The following is a 16,418-nucleotide window of genomic DNA, read 5'->3' as shown; positions in this document are numbered from 1 at the left end:
AACAAAGGCTAGGATCAATGAAAAGGGTGCTTTTTTTTTTTTTTTTTTTTGTAGTACAAATGAAAACAAATTTTAACTTAACTGTTTGGTTATTGATTTGCATTTAGTATTTTCTCTCATCAAAACTTTTTTTTTTTTTTTTTGAGAAACACAGACACACATACAACCGGCATGCTAACAAAATACAACTCACCCCTAGTCACAACGACTACATTCAACTCCAAAAAAATATCAACCAAAGCCATATTGTCATGACCACCACCCACCCAACCAAACCATCAGACTCAATAGCAAATTAACAATTAAGAAGGACATCAAACCCATAACTGAAGTCAAATTGACTTGTGAATCGAGCACCAAGGATGAAAAAACTAGATATAACACCCAGAGAGAGAGAGTGCAAAAAACAACTTGCCAAACCTAGATAATGATATAGTTCTCGTGACTTCACATTGTAGGTTGCACTCTCACAGTGATCTTGGTAGCAATTGTTAGAGAGTGAGAAAATGAATGAAAAACCGAAAAATTATTATTATTTTTGTGCATAGATCTACCTCCCAAAAAACATCCAACCAAACGACCAAGTAATTTGTGTATTACAAGCCGTTTAGGATTGACAACCTTAATACAAAGTCGTTTAGACAGCAACCTGTACTACAACCACGCTTCAAAGCCTGTAAATAATACCCATTATGGCTTGAAAATTCAGGTTCCAACTTCCAACACCCCGCCCAATTTCCAGCCACATAGCTTATCTCTCTCTCTCTCTGAAACATGCAATCACCAACTCTTCACCTCTGCAAAACACTAACCAGCACAAACCATCACCACCAGGTGGGGTTCCATCACACCCTTTCAACCCCACAAACCCTTTTCACCTCCAATCTCCCAAACCCAAGAAGCCCCAGAAGCCTCATAATTACTCAGACTCACAAACCCCATCACCATAACTACAACAACAACAACAACAATAATACCAACTCTAAAGCTGTGAAGGGCAAGAAGGACAATGTGTGGAGCGTGGACAACGAGCTTGCTCAGAAAGACAAAGAGAGAACCACTAAAAGGAGGCCTAAGGGGAAGAGAATGGTCAGGAGGAAGAGGACTAAGGCTGGTGCTGGTGGTAGTGTCTTGGTCTCTAGTGCTATGTTAGTGGAGGTTGAGACTGTTCTTCAAACTCAGGTAACTATCCTTTTTTTTTTTTTGCTTGAATTTTGGAATTTATGGGTGTGGAATGTTTTTGTTTTGTTGTTAAGGAAAATGGGAAAGTAAGAGAATTGGGGTTTGGGAATTGGGCAGGTACTGTCAAGTTTTTGTTTTGAACAATGGGTTATGGAAAGTTTTGGTTTTGGATGGTAAGATAATGTGGAAATGGAATGAGGGGAATTAAAATTTGGGGATGGAGTTTTTCATTTTTAGTTTTTGAATATTAATTGCATATGAATGTGCTTGTATTGTATTTGAAATTGGATATAATAAAGCGAAATTCTAAAAAAATTTGATGTAATTCCTCTGTTTGGTTATTGAGGAAAATATAGTATAGAAGTTAGGAATTCCTGAATTTTGAATATTGAGTTGAGAAGGTTGAGGAAAAGAATGTATAGAAGTTAGGAAATCCCAAATTTTGAAAATGGAGGAAAAGAGGAAAGATATTATGAATTGAGTTTGTGATTTATATAGTTTGGTTTTTAACAAAATTAAACTGGGATGAAGAACGAGAATGTAGTCCTTGATACATGGTAAATTATCTAAAAAACATTCCCAAAGTGTCTGAAATTAGTGGATTATTGGCAATTACTAGAAGCTATAGTGCTTCTTGATTCAAATTCAGCTTGAAGTATGGGACTTAAAAATGAGAGATGGTTTCATCTCCACCCTTAATCCTCCCACTCCCACTCCGATTCCTACCAACCAAAACAAAGGAAAGAAACAGAACTTATTCTTCTATAAGTATTTGTATTCTTATGTTCAGCAAGTACATATGTGCTTTGTGCATAGAACTTTCAAGTTTCAACAACTAGTTCTTTTTGTGCCTTGGAGGTCATTCTATTTCTTCAGTCTTTGATTGGATGGATGCTTGTAATTTATGTATTTGGTTATGTTGGTCCCTGGCTGTATACTTCCTGTATTCTCGGGTGACTCATTATTAAGTTATTGAATAAAATTTCCTTTACTTATCAAAAAAAGAAGAAGAAGTTCTTTTTTGTGCCTTGGAGTGTTTAACCTAATGAACGGTCCCCCCCCAATCTTTCTTTCTTTCTTTCTTTCAGGAACCTGTAATAAGGCCAATGTGGAATACATTTGCTAGTAGTGTGAGTGGGATATGGAAGGGGGTGGGAGCAGTATTCTCACCAATAACTGCCGAAATGGAGCCAATTGACATTGGAAACAAGAGTGAAAACTTATATGATTGCTATACTCTTTCTCGCATTGAGGCAGAGCCATCCTCTTCTGGAGGAATGACTTCTCAAATCCATAGGGAGATAAATTGGGTGACTTTGAATCCTTATGGCGAAAAACCAAGGCATATTGGTGGTGGTGATAGAAGCAAAGAAGAGCATGAAGCTGGGCGTGCATCTTCACCCACCAAAGAAATGACTCATGAGATTGTACCAAGTCATGTTTTGCCAAAATTTGGGTCTTTTGACTTTAAAACAAGTGATGTGATGGATGAAGATGTCATGGGCAGTGAACCTGGTCTTGTTTTCTTCGAGGTATGATCCACCCCTTTCCTCCTAGATGACTAAATGACTATTCCAGGAGAAAGTGATGATAGTGATTATTTAGCTTCCAGACTTTCAGAAAATTACTGCCGCATGAATATCTAATTATCTTTTTATAGTTATAAGACAATGCCAAAATTGTGAATGATATAATTGGTTGGTTTGCAGGATGGATCATATTCTAGGGGTCCTGTTGATATACCAATTGGTGAAGTTGATGATTCCAATTATTACCTTTCTCCAACTTTTAAATTTGAACAAGTAAGTTTAGTATGACACTTGCGGATCATTTCAAACATATTTGTAATATAAGTGATGTAACAGGTTGTTTGCTGACTATTCTTATAATCAGCTACAGATTGATCTTTAGATCTAGGGTGTTGCAGATTCATATCTTATATGTCATTTCATTTAACCAAGTACAGACAGACATACACATAAAGTGATACATGCATATAGACTTGATCATTTGTGTTATTGGGTTATGAATCATGGATTTCTAACTCCCTTGAATCACATTTATAGTAAATATTAATATATACTGTTTCCTCTTTCTTTTCTTTCTTTTTTTTTTTTTTTTTTGCATCAATTATTATGAAGCTACTTTGAAGAAAACATTTGTATTATGTCATGAACTGAGTATTTATTTCTTTAACTATTCTATTGCATATTGAACCATTTGGAAACTGGAGGAATCTGAAAATAGTTAGTAGTTTTTTATTTGTTTCAAAAAATATTTTACTCAGCTCTTGCTTTTTCCTTGCTCAGTGTTTGGTTAAAGGTTGCCACAAAAGACTCAGGATCATCCATACAATAGAATTTAATAATGGTGGCTCAGATATACAGATAATGAGAATTGCCGTTTATGAAGAAGAGTGGGTCAGTCCTGCTAGTCTTCCTGACCAAAGGTATTCTTATGCTTCATTTTGCAGTTTGCAATGCATGTTGTTCTAATATATCTTCTGTCATTCAACTATTGGAAATTAACAATGTTTACAGCTCTCTCTTCTAATGGAAATTAACAGTTTGCTTCATTTTTTTTACCTGTTTCATATTGCTCAATTTATAATACCAAATGTGTAAAAGAAACATCACATGTGCAGGTTTGATAACTCTAATGGAAGATGAACACAAGCCATAAAAACTCATGGTTCCACTATAAGTATTTTATTTATGCAAACTTTTTGGTGATATATATATATATATATAGGTTTAACTATTATGTATTAACAGATTCCAATCTTCATTATGTACTACTTTACTTGTAGAGCTGGAAGCTTAAACCCTATGAAATCCCTTGATACCTGCACCATCAACTTAATAGAAATTCTCACAATTAATAGGCTTCTCAGTACCTTCCTAGTAAAATATTGAATCAAATTGAAGTTTGGCTGAGTATTTGTAGATTTCTCTAGTTGTAAACTTTTTTTAATTTCTTAATTTATTAATATTTCTTTAAAAGACTTTACATAGTAGGGACTAGGGAGAGAATGTAGCCTGGAAGGTAAATCAACTGGAGCTTGTTCTTTGTAGAAGGTGGTCAAGATATTCAGCTAACTTTGTTTTTAAGGAACTTGACGTTGCATTACTTGTAAAGCATTTTGGTCATTTGGCAATCAATCCAGGACCATATTGTGAAATGTGGATAGTCCAGCTGGAATGCTTCATACTAGCAATGGATTTGAAAGAATTTGTTATTTTGTTAGAATTTATGGTGGCAGAGCTTAGAGCTTATGGTTCACTGGAGTATTTTGGTGTTCATCTTAAAAAAATTTCAGGGTTCATTCTCCTGACTTTCACTGAGCACAGACCTCAAATTTTTCATTTCTTGAAACCATTTAATTTGTTTATTCACACTTTTATTGTAGATGTTTGCATTGTTTTGTTATGAAATGTCTCCACATACTGCCAACAGTCTTAATTGGGAATTATTCTGAATGGAATAATTCTCAAGAATGACTTGAAAAGTCTTTGCTCATGCTTTAATCTAGCTATACATGCACATGCTTCATTCGTGTGGTGCTAGTATTATGTTAATGAAAATGGTAATGCTCCCATCATCATGATATGTTCCGCATTCAGGGATCCTCCATCACTGCCATATGTTTTTCATGAAGCAAGCCCAGGTTAAGCTATTCATTTTGAACAGGTGCTTGGTTTCTAAATTTTGATAGGTTTCAGGGTGTAGAGGTTTGACTTGCAATTATCACACTTGTGCATTGTGATTGCATTTTTAACTTCAATTAAATTATAATATAGTTTCTATATTGTTATAAACAGTGAACCAGACTTTGATTTGAAGCCATTTTCTCAGCGGAAGCGAACCCAGCCATCAGAGCTGACTGGTTCCTGGAAGGTGTTTGAGGTTAGTGCTACTCCAGTGTTTGATGAGGAGATGGTGGCAGAGGAAAGCAATGGCACCCCATATGTTTACCTTTGCACAGAAACTTTAAAGAAGAGGAGCTTGCCTGAAAATCCTGTCTACTTTGGGGAGGAAGAGATGCTGGACATGCAGGATGCGACTGTCCTTTGGCTTCCGGGTGGCGTCACGGGCTATGTTGATGTAAGCAAGGAAGGCATCCTTTGTATTGGAGTTGGATGGTACTCAGATGAAGGAATAAATCTTGTTATGGAGAGAGATTATGGAGTGGATGGGAAGCTGAAGGAGGTTCGATCGAAAACAGAGGTAAAGAGAAGGTGGTCTGACCCGCTCCCTTTGTAAAGTTTCACTTGAAAACAATTTTGGTTTGTATTTAATAGTAATTGCATGTATATTTGTTTATGTCAAGGAAGCTATGACAATGTGAATATTAAGTTGTTCCATACTAATGCTCGGAAGTTTTGCTGGCCAAAAATTTTTTTGAGAACAAGAATAGTAAAGCATTGAGTCCCTTATTTGCATCCAAAAGATCTCAGGAGAGATTTTTAGGACGAGCTGTTGCAGTTTGTTGGATATTTAAATGATCATAGCTAGCTTCGATCTTGTTAATTTAAAATGCCACATACAAAACTCAAACCAAGTTTGATTGGCTCTGGTTGACATTATGGTTCGATATATTCTGGATACCTGTTTTAACTTTTAACTCAAGAAGATCATTTGGATACCGATGCCATAGAAGCTCAACATTAGACATTCATGTTGGCTTTATTTTGGGCAGAGTAGCAGACTAGTAACAACTAACAAGGCCCCTGAGAATATTCCTTCTGGGAAGCTCTCTTTTTTTTTTTCTTTTTTTTTTTTTTGAGAACATTCCTTCTGGGAAGCTATGTGAAAGAAATGGAAAGAAAAATGGTCATGTGAAGCAAGCAGCCAGACCGCGTTGGATTTTGTAGACCGAACAAATAAATAGACTGGAATTACAGCAAGGGGTCATATTATAATCCATTGCAGATTTTGTCTAACCTCTTAAAAGGGGACATTATTTAACCTCAACTTGCAATTTATGATTTTATCAAAGTAAAGGCCCATCAAAATGTATCTGGCTTAATGCTAGTCAGTGTTAAAAGTGAATGGTAAGATGCTCTGGTGCGGATTTAACATATCTACAGCATTTTACATTACATCCATCTCTACGCATAGGCAAAAAAGAGGTGAGTCAAAAAACTTAAAATATCATAACAATGGTTATGGCAGCCAGCATAGATTGAGACTGGCTGAGCATTTCAGTTAAAATACTGAGCCTTCAAAAATGCTGATCAACCTCACTCCTTTCAGAGGTCCAATGAGACTTGACTTTGTCTATGAAGAAGGTGATCACTCTGGACATTTGCAGAGTCCAAACTGAGCCCTTGCCTGAGCATCCTCTGCTTCCTCAAACTCTCATGGCATGAAGCAAAGAACTCGTGCCTGAGGGCTTCGTCTGCACTGAGTCTAAGTCTTGGATTTACAGTCAGACACTTCTCCACAAGATCAAAGAGGGATCTGGGAATGAGCTTAAAAAACTCTGGCCTCTTCGTATGAATCTTGCACCAACTTTGCAGTTCCATGGATGGTAAGAACTTTATGTCAAATAAGTCCTGGAATATTCAGATAATCCTCAATAAAATGCAGATTATATTTGACAACAGCTGTTCTAACATTTAACAACACATCTCTAAGCCATTTTGTTGGCAAAATTTTAGAACCCAAAAGAAAAAACACTCAGGAAAGGCCATTCAGCATCAGGAAACTAAATGCAGTTAAACTTTCACTGCATTTTGATAATTTCATCAAGAACTGCTCTATTATTATTCCATAACATATTAAAATATTATTTTCCATATGATAGGTTTGGAAAATATTTTTTCTTAAATTTTTTTATGAATAATGATATCTTCAGAAAAGAAGAAAGTAATAAATACCTTGACAAGAGGTATTAGGGTAAGCATCTTGTTAAAAATATTTTCAGTGTAGGACTAGAGTCATCAGCTTTCTATTGAACATAAGACATGCTAAAAGGGAACTTTAACTAATAATTACCACTGGAAATGAGGAATCACGGTCATGCAGTTTGGCAACTTCCCATAAATCTTCACTGCCCTTCAACTTTACAATGTCTTTTATATTCCTGTCATGATTGTGATCATTCTCAGCTAAGAAAATATGGTGACAGAGAACAGAACACATAACTATGTTCATATCAAGCGTAAGGATTTTTACTGTTCTGGGTCTCCAGTAAAGGGAGTTCTTCCAATCATCAGGTAAAGTAGGGTAACTCCAGCTGACCAGACATCAACCTTGGGACCTTGATGCAGAGATCTTAACAGGACCTGCGTAATAGAGCCCAATAAAATAACAATTGAATGCATTCTAGGGTTAAAGATAAAAATGCATCTTTAAGTGCCTAAACAATAATGCTAGGAATAAGATGGCATCAAGACCTCACCTCTGGAGCACGAAATCCCTTGGTTCCAACACAAGGGCCTTCTCTTTTTTGTTTTGGAACCCCTAGAAATAACTAAAACAATTAGTAGACAAACTACTGAGGTAACTGCTCAACGTGCTGTATCTGGCTACACACCTGTGCTTTTCAGTAACTGAGCACCAGCAGATTGCAGAGGCATTGGGCTCAGATAAGCAATTTTGCTGTCAATCTTGTCTGGAGGAGCAGCAGCTCTTTCCCTTTGAGAACCAGGACTTTGCACTGCATCTTGCACCAGGCTGATCAGCTCTTTCCTTCCCAGGAAAGGAAGAGGTTCCCTCAGCCTCTCTGTGGAAGGAGTCCTGGTGCTTGTTGCATCCTTTGTGGAGGTTATACCTGAGCCATCTGCACCTTGGCTTTTAAACAAATTTCCAACAGGAAGATCACAATGGTTATTTAAGGGACCACCAATAGCCCGTTTCATCATGTTCTTATTAGGTTCATGTGTGGGCCTGGAATTAACTGACACCCCTTGTTTGGGAGCTATAAAATTTCCTCTCACAAGTTTATCATCTTTAATTGATGGAGCATATTTTGAATGAGGGAGAGGAACATGATCAATAGAAACATTATGACTTGATTTTGATTTACCTGCACAGATGCATAAATTGGCCAATTAAGGAGAGAAATTTCAAAGAACCAAATATTTATGATAACTGAGTATAACTAACAGCACAGTTAGCCAAGGAGTAAATCAGCAATAAAATCTAGTCATTTAAGAAGATATAAGCTATGACTCATACTGTGGAACTCAAGAACATAACTAAGTAGCCAACAAGAGAAAAATTACTCATACAGTGGACAAAGATTCACGCAGGACAACTTATAAGAATTAAAATGGCAGAGCTTACTTCCAATAGTGTACTTGCTCTGTAAATCCTGTAAAAAAAGAAAAATGAAGACAGACACCATCAGATTATTTTGATGTTTTAACTTTTAATTAAGTGAAATGACTGCTTAAAAAATTCACATTAGTATGGCAGCACTAGCAGGATAAGCAACTCAACCATGGCAAGATTGAAATCAATAAGATAGCCTTTATTTAGCTTCCAAGAGAAGAGAAAGTTCCCAGGCTTAACATCTCTGTGAATCACTCCCTGCAATTACAAGATAAAGACCATTACAGCTAGGCATTTTTTGAGACTTCTCTAAATGTACAACTTTAGGAGTATCTAACCTGCTTATGCAAACATGCAAGGGCCCTAAACAGACAATAACCATACCACTGGAGCTGATATACAACTATGTCTTTCTTCAAAACCTAGAAGAAAAACAATGCAGTTGACATGGCTGCTAAGCAAGGGTTCAAATCACTCATAAGCCAACAAGGTTATAGCTGTTAGAGAAAAAAAAAAAAAAAGTCTTTTTTAAGCATGTGCACAACTGAAAAAGAGTAGGTTGGAATTCCTATTTTGTCAATAATGACTGAGCTAGTCAGGTCAAAAGAGGTTTTCAGGATCTATCAGCCCAGAGCATGTCATAATTTTGATCAAAAAAGAAAAATTGAACTGTTAAAGTGTCTGATTTACCTCAGGTCTGTCATGCTGAACATGCTCCAAAACAAAGCAGTCGCTGTTGCCACTTTGGAAAGACCCTTCAAACTTTATGATGAAATTTCTACCCCTACATTAAAATAATTCAATAGAAAAATTTTCATTTGTGACAAGTCTTACATTTAAGATATAAAAACACATTTATATCTATAATCACATGTATACTTACCCAAAACGCTCCAGCATTTTGAGCTCATTATTAACATGGTGTTTAGGGGCATTGGCATGGGGACCTGAATAACCACAAATGTAAACCATAGCATCAATTTCTTGAAATGCATTATGATATCCAGTACAAGTAAAGCGGTTTTCATTTAGAACAGAAGTTAGGTTCATAGTCTTTTAATCTTTTGCAAAGTTGATTTAGACTTATAATATGAATAAACTAGCAAGACAGGTAGAGATTGAAATTTTTAAAAATGAAAAATCAAATTATTATATTATGAAAACTATGTTGAAGCTTCATTTTTGCAATCACTTATGGTAGCATTGAAACTATGCACGTGAACATATCTTCTTTTATTAATTTTTTTTTTCAATATTTATTTACCTTTTTTATAAGAAATCAATGTGAAGTCTTAAAACTTTTAATATAATCCATCTCACAACCTCTTTCTTAAATATGTACAATTCATGACTTTAGCCAAGAATTTTAAAACACGTTACCACTCCATGGGTTGCTCCAAAATAATTTGCATGCCTAGAACACACACTTGCACATATGCGTGTGTGCTATTTTGGTTCAAATTTGAACAACATTTGGTTATAGAAAAGAAAGGAAACAACCCATGAGCTGTCACTTAGAATGAAAAATATTATGAATACCAACTTTATGTTGGAAAGCATACATGTAAAATTACAAGATACATTTTCAAATATACAAATAAACCCTAACCAATTCCACAAAGTACTTTCCACAAGCTACTTTATAAGCAGTATCCTTAAGGATGAAGGACTTGGTAGTTGGTGCTGTCAATGAATTGAAAGGCTAACAATGAATAGTACATACAAAGTCAGACAAATTAATTAAGTTCTTAAACAGTCATTTGAAACATATAAACAATATAATTGTTCTAACATAAGCAGTCTTAGTGTCACCATGATGCTGTGACATCATACAATGCTTTAAAGATACCAAAGGGTGGTGATTTCAATATGCTTATAAGATTAAAAGTACATCATTAAAACCAAAGAAAAACTACATTAACTATGCCAACAAATCATTTACTCAATGATCACAAGCAGCATGATGAAAGGGAAGACATGATGGTTTATGAGAAGACCAAGATCTTATTGGAAAGAATTTACATTTTTTTCCCCCTTTTTGATGAATGGTAAGAATTTTCTTGGAGGGCAAAAGAATATATATAACTGCATATACAGGATGTATACACTACAGCCTCTCAAGATTTTACAACTGAAAATTCAAAAGAAAAATGCAATCCAGGAAAGAAGAATTTACAGATTTATACAACTAAACCAGCTAATATCCTCCTCAAAAAGAAATAAATAAATGAATTTAAAAAATAAAAAAAACAAGCGAGGAATGAATGGTGAGACTAAATTCTTTTGGACCCACATACCTAGAAGTACATATTTGTTCAACATTGTACTACATGCCTACATGTAAGTACAATCTTAGTGGTTGGCAGCCAAATATCAACAAAGCATTTAAAGCAAATTCCCATTTACCCCTTCATTCTTCCTCCTTATGTTAGGGTAGTACATATCCGTTTTTCATCAAATAGTATTGCTTAGATCTTGAACATTAAAGCACATTAACATATAGCCTATCAATATAAACTAAAACATAAACCGTCAGAAACTAGAGTCAACCATACAATGTAACAGAAAGTTTTTCTTTTATTGGTAAGTTATACTCACACCCAATGACTCTTGAACTAAAAACATCACCCTCCATCCCATCATAGGAGAAAGTGTCTTTTGAGCTAGAGATCAATGATACAACGTATAAGAAAGTTATGCCTCACGTACATTTAATAGCAAACATTTTCCCGTCATTCTTTCTCCGAGCCCTGTAAACAGTGCCATAACCGCCTGGATAGCCGAGTGCAACAAATGGCAGTAAGAAAATCAACCAAGATAGGGTTATAAACAGGAAAACACATTAATGTCGTTTCGATACCTGAACCTTCTTCTTCCTCGATTATGAAAGATTCAAAGTGTGGGAATGTTTTTTCCTCCAACTGGTTCAAGAAAGCAACCATAATAAACAACCATGTACATCCTTGAACTCAACTAGCTGGAATAAAAATTGTCTAAGCAGCCCTTCTCACAAGCACAACACCCAAACTGAAGTAGAGAACTTTGAGCAAGACTGTACAAAATAACAATTATCTTTTGTAGGAACTTACAGTTGAAGTTATAGAGTTAGTAGCATCGACCATGTTTTCTTTATCACACACGTTCTTGTTACGATTTTGCTTTAAATTCTTCTCCATAAGTATAACTTTCTGACCACTTTTACACTGATCCCGCTGCTTGGGAGTAATAACAACTTTATTATGGTCTAATGACTCCATGACAACTCGTGGTTCTTGAGGTACAGCATTCTTGCGCAAGCCCTTCAATCTGCAAGAGGATTTTGCCAGCACTTTCTGAGTGGAACAACGCTCAACAATAGGAAAGGTGGCCTGAGTCTCCACCTTTTTTACCGTCTGGTCTTTGTCTGAGGTGATATTGTCCATCACATTTCTCAACTCCAAGCAGTTCACCGGTGCATCATGAGTAACATTTGTCTTTTCTGATGGGATTAGGTTTTGCAAATCTCCTTTTGCACTAAAATTAGTGCATCCTTCCTTTCTGCTAATTTTCACTTGGGTCTCTGCATCTTCTTTTGGTTGGCTCATTGAAACATCACAAGGATGAATATCATACTTGCCAGCCACTGTTGGAGAAACATGGCATTGCCTATATTCTTCTTGGAAAATTGTGGTTGTGTAACCCGGTTGAAATCTAAATCTAATGTCACTGATCAGGGATTCTTCACATGGTAATGGATCTTGAAAGCTACTTGGGGGAGCTAGGTTTAGATCATGAACGTATTCGGTAATGCTCTCTACTTGCATTGGCTTCAGAGTATTTGAACCTGTTTCGGTTTTGAACAATCCATTACAGAATTTGAATGTATTCACAGATCCTGGGATCTCTTTACACATAGTAAGCTCTTTCCCAACATCATTTTTACCTTCTTTGTGTTCAAGATCTGTCGTAGGAAATCTCAGAAAGTTGGAAGAAGAGCCCAGAAGCACAGGGGATATCGCTGTCTCTTTATTTAAAACTCCCAATTCAACTTTTGAGGGAGGCAAGATAACGTTCAATGAATTCATGTTTCTGATCATAATATTTTCACCTTCAAAACATTTGCGCATAAAGGAAAAAATTCAGAAGCTTGCCCAAAATAATGAGCCAATAAGTCACAACTTACAAGTACGGGACAAATAATGAATGGTGATTCAAAAATGCAATGAAACCCAAACCAAAAGGCCAGAAAAGTGAAGATGGATTAGGCCAAAGCTTATCCATCAACTCAAAAATGTCAACCCCACTGATAAAAGTTTTAACCAAAAAAAAATGAAAAGAAATTCAGAAAGCGATTCATAAAAATTAACTTCAATAAAAAATAGATGCTATTATTTCACCTGATCTTGATACTTTCAAAGAACCAGAGCAATGCTTCTAACACATAAAAAATCCCACATGAAAGATGACTAAATTTACCAGAGTCAACATTCTCATTTGTTGATCTTCAATTTAGAGTCATTATAACAAAATACCACCAGGAAACTAGCATGGGCAGCATTAGGACCACCAACTTTTCAGTTCATTTAAACTTTTCAATGCATAGCAAACAAAATTAAAATGATCTGCACACAACAACTACAAAGACTTAGTCCCAAAACTATGAATCAATTATGGATCCTTACGAACTAATCTGGGTCATTCACATGTATTTTTTCTGCCATTCTATACTCTCTAATCAAATTTCTTTAGAATTTAAGAGAGAGAGAGAGAGAGAGAGAGAGAGAGAGAGAGAGAGAGAACAAACACATGGATTACAACCCACGTCCAAGGAGGAAAGCCTTTGACAGCTACATCTTCACTAAAATGAATTATATATTACAATGAATCCAATGTGGGGTATTTTATAGAAGGCTTAAACCTAGAGTAGTCGTACACTAAACCATGGTTACTAGAAATACTATACTTTGCTTGTACACCAAGTAGGAGTGTCGACTGGGCTTGATATCTTTAACAACTCCATATACCATATTTCCGTGTATTTCCGCTAATTTATTTAAAACATTCTCGCTAATTCCAAATTCAAAAACTTAAAATTCACTTACAAATTTGCTTTCCTTAAAAAAAAATGCACACAAGAGAGATTCACATTCACTCATACGTACACTAATACCCCCCCCCCCCCCCCCCAAAAAAAATGTTAAAGAATACCTTAATAGAAGTATCTTGATTCCCATTTTCCAAACACAACAAAGCTTTATCTCTTTCAATCCCTATCAGTTTATCCCAAATCAATCACCATTTAGGAAAAAAACAAAAACAAAAAAACTACAAAAATTAAAAGAAAAGTCAAAATCGTATACCATTTTCAGAGAGTAAAGATGATCTCCTTTTAGGCATTGACGCTACAAATCCATCTAATTCCATTCTCTTTCGTTTCCTAAAGTAAGTCTTCACATTACAATCCCACACTCTATCTGACTCCAAAAACCTAAATCCAAACCTCGAAACTTTCCCGCCAGAAACCGCAAACTCCCGAAACGCCGCCGAGACCGCCTCCATGGAAACCGTAACGAATCCGTTTTCCGATTGATGTATCGGCGAGCCAGGGATCGAACATAGGTACCGAACGAAGTCCGGCGGTGCATCGAAGAGGAGCACGCGTTTCGAAGAGTGTTCTTCTTCGGGACGAGCCGAGACGCCAATGCGAAAGAGAATTGGTAGAAGTTGCCAAGATTTGTCTATGACTGGTGCGGTGAGTCTGTGGTATGGTTCTGAGATTGAGAGGTGAGGATTTCGCATGGTGATTTTGAGATTGGGTGGGATTTCATTCGAGTGCGGTGGGATTTGAAGCTATGAAAAGGAATTCATGGGAGTTAGGGTTTGAGAAGGATATGAATTCGTTATCTATATCAGATATTAAGGGATGCGAGGCATATAGAGGCCAAAAAGATCTGGTTGGTTGCTAAGAAAATGTGTGAAAAATAAGGAGAGAGATAGAGAGAGAGAGGGAATTGAAAATGGGGCTCTGAGGAATTGGAGTTTGGAACGATGAGTTCCCGCCATTTCTGTAATTTGACGAAACTATCCCTATTTGGTAGTATCAAATTGACGGGAAGGCCCCGTAGATGAGAACCAATTTGACCAATTCCTATAAAAGCTAATATTATTGGACAAATTATACTTTATCCACCTCTGATTTATTTGAAAAATACTTTACTTATATGTAGTTTAAAAAATGGTAATTTACCTATTTGTGATTCTATTCGTTACCAGTCTACTGCGCACATGTGGCCTTACCGTTACTCTAACACCATTTAACTTAAAAACATATCACAAGTTGAATCAAAACATTGAATCATAGAGAAACAAACCAAGGCCACCCTTTCACTCTCTCTTCAATTTTGAGCCACTCCATCAAGATCAACACGTGAAATTCTCATCATTACTTTCGATTACCATTTTAATCAAAACCCCTATGAAAGATTTTGAGGAATTTATCTCTTGAGTTAAATTCTAAGTACATTCTCTAACCTAGGGTTTTTAAGTTGCAGTAATTGATGGTAATTGATGGTAATCTATGAACTGAAATATTAGGAATTTGTATAGGCTAAGGTAGGAAATGTTAAAAACACAGCTTGTGAATCCAACATGCATGAAAAGCTATATATATTTTTTTTTTTTTTTTTTTTTACAAAGACAAGAGACAAGAACCCCACCTACCACTACCAGATCACGTTCAGTGTGTAATAATAATTGGTCCCAAACATATCTGGTCCATTCCCGTGTGGTTGTCTCCTAAAAACAAAACAATGACTTTTTTTTTTTTTTTTTATGTATGTGCATATTTTCATAGGAAATGTTAGAAATTTTCAACAGCTAGAATTTATATATTGATTACTAATGGTTTGGTCATTTTTGTGTTGTGTTCTGTATGGACCCTCAAAATATTTTTGTATTGAGGAAAACATTTGTAGATGTGGACTTTGTGGTCCATTCCCATGTGGTTCTCTCCCAAAAACAAAACAACCAATTTTGTCTGTTTCTGCTACATTTGTGTTTTATTCTTTTTTTCTATTAACATTTTTGGAATTTAAGCAATTATTTGTATGCAGATGGCTGATTTGAATTTCACCATTGAGATTAATTATGGTGGCAAATTCGTGTGGAACGAACCCAGATGAATAATGCAGGAAAAAATGCTAGTGTGGAAGTCAATGATTGGCTTGAAGCACCTGTTGAGAATGACATGGAAAGTTTGGTAGGGTCTGATGATGATGAACTAGTAGCTACTGGTTCAACAAAGCTAGTGTTTAATGTTCAGACTAATATGAAAAAACCAGAGTCGAGAAAGGGAATGAAGCTTCTTAACTCTAAGGTGTTTAGGAGGGTCTTGAGGGAATGTGCTATACAGAAACCTGTGGATATCTGGCTCAAATTGAACGAGAAAAACAAGACATCTATCTATTGCAGGAATAAGTGTGGATGGAGGTGTTATGCATCTAAAGTTTGTGGGGAGTTGACCTTCTAAATAAAGACATGGATACCTAAGTGCACCTGCCCTAGAACCTTCCAACACAGCCAAGTGACATAAGCTTATGTTGTCAAGAAGTACATGCAGGATTTTAGAAAGATCCCTAATTGGACTACAGTTGGTGTGCAACACCATGTGAGGTCTAACATTTTTGTTGACATAAGTGTGTGTCACGTATATAGGTATAAGAGGAAAGCCATTGATTTAATTACTAGGGATGAGCAGTTGCAGTATGGGAAGCTAAGAAACTATGTAGAGATGATAAGGTTATATGATGTGGAAAGTAGGATTATTTTGCAAGTTGAAATGGAGGATGAAAATTTTCAACCAAAATTTAGGAGGATGTATATAAGGTATAATGCACAGAAGGTTGGTTTCTTGGAAGGCTGTAGACCAATCATAGGATTGAATGGATGCCACCTAAAAGGAAGATTTGGTGGGCAAA

The 16,418-nt window shown here is 36.0% G+C and overlaps 2 protein-coding genes across 4 annotated transcripts; one reads left to right on the top strand and one right to left on the bottom strand.

The window, feature by feature from the left end:
• Positions 1-462: 462 nt before the first annotated feature.
• LOC142614800 (uncharacterized) lies at positions 463-5,631 on the top strand. Its single transcript, XM_075787436.1, has 5 exons — positions 463-1,182; positions 2,271-2,714; positions 2,892-2,984; positions 3,492-3,631; positions 5,004-5,631. Exons 1-5 carry the CDS (start codon positions 775-777, stop codon positions 5,443-5,445), a joined length of 1,527 nt encoding a protein of 508 aa, XP_075643551.1. The 5' UTR covers positions 463-774; the 3' UTR covers positions 5,446-5,631.
• A 449-nt stretch (positions 5,632-6,080) lies between these two features.
• On the bottom strand, positions 6,081-14,423 carry LOC142615186 (uncharacterized). Of its 3 annotated transcripts, none has more exons than XM_075787885.1 (15): positions 13,803-14,423; positions 12,386-12,550; positions 11,553-12,286; positions 11,324-11,384; positions 11,173-11,235; positions 9,347-9,410; positions 9,154-9,247; positions 8,802-8,885; positions 8,632-8,721; positions 8,476-8,503; positions 7,724-8,215; positions 7,589-7,650; positions 7,363-7,472; positions 7,183-7,270; positions 6,081-6,740 (listed from the first exon to the last, which is right to left on the bottom strand). In XM_075787885.1, exons 1-15 carry the CDS (start codon positions 14,239-14,241, stop codon positions 6,435-6,437), a joined length of 2,880 nt encoding a protein of 959 aa, XP_075644000.1. In that variant the 5' UTR covers positions 14,242-14,423; the 3' UTR covers positions 6,081-6,434. The 3 variants fall into 3 exon arrangements, with proteins under 3 accessions (XP_075644000.1, XP_075644001.1, XP_075643999.1); XM_075787886.1 differs by adding an exon at positions 13,651-13,712 and having other exon boundaries at positions 11,553-12,550; positions 13,803-13,931; XM_075787884.1 differs by having other exon boundaries at positions 11,553-12,550.
• Between the last annotated feature and the right edge of the window lie 1,995 nt (positions 14,424-16,418).

The sequence above is a fragment of the Castanea sativa genome, chromosome 11 (assembly GCF_040712315.1).
Source record: "Castanea sativa cultivar Marrone di Chiusa Pesio chromosome 11, ASM4071231v1".
Lineage (NCBI taxonomy): Eukaryota > Viridiplantae > Streptophyta > Magnoliopsida > Fagales > Fagaceae > Castanea > Castanea sativa.
Note: the sequence above shows the minus strand (reverse complement) of the source record. Positions and strands in the feature narration are given on the sequence as shown.

Bases quoted from the DNA above. Each gene is read 5' to 3' on its own strand.
- LOC142614800 (XM_075787436.1), top strand. From the start codon at position 775: ATGCAATCACCAACTCTTCACCTCTGCAAAACACTAACCAGCACAAAC. The intron at 1,183-2,270 runs GTAACTATCCTT...TCTTTCTTTCAG, and splicing joins AGACTGTTCTTCAAACTCAG to GAACCTGTAATAAGGCCAAT. The intron at 3,632-5,003 runs GTATTCTTATGC...TGTTATAAACAG, and splicing joins GCTAGTCTTCCTGACCAAAG to TGAACCAGACTTTGATTTGA.
- LOC142615186 (XM_075787884.1), bottom strand. From the start codon at position 14,241: ATGCGAAATCCTCACCTCTCAATCTCAGAACCATACCACAGACTCACC. The intron at 11,385-11,552 runs GTAAGTTCCTAC...TTCTTGAACCAG, and splicing joins CTAACTCTATAACTTCAACT to TTGGAGGAAAAAACATTCCC. The intron at 6,741-7,182 runs GTAATTATTAGT...TGAATATTCCAG, and splicing joins GTGATTCCTCATTTCCAGTG to GACTTATTTGACATAAAGTT.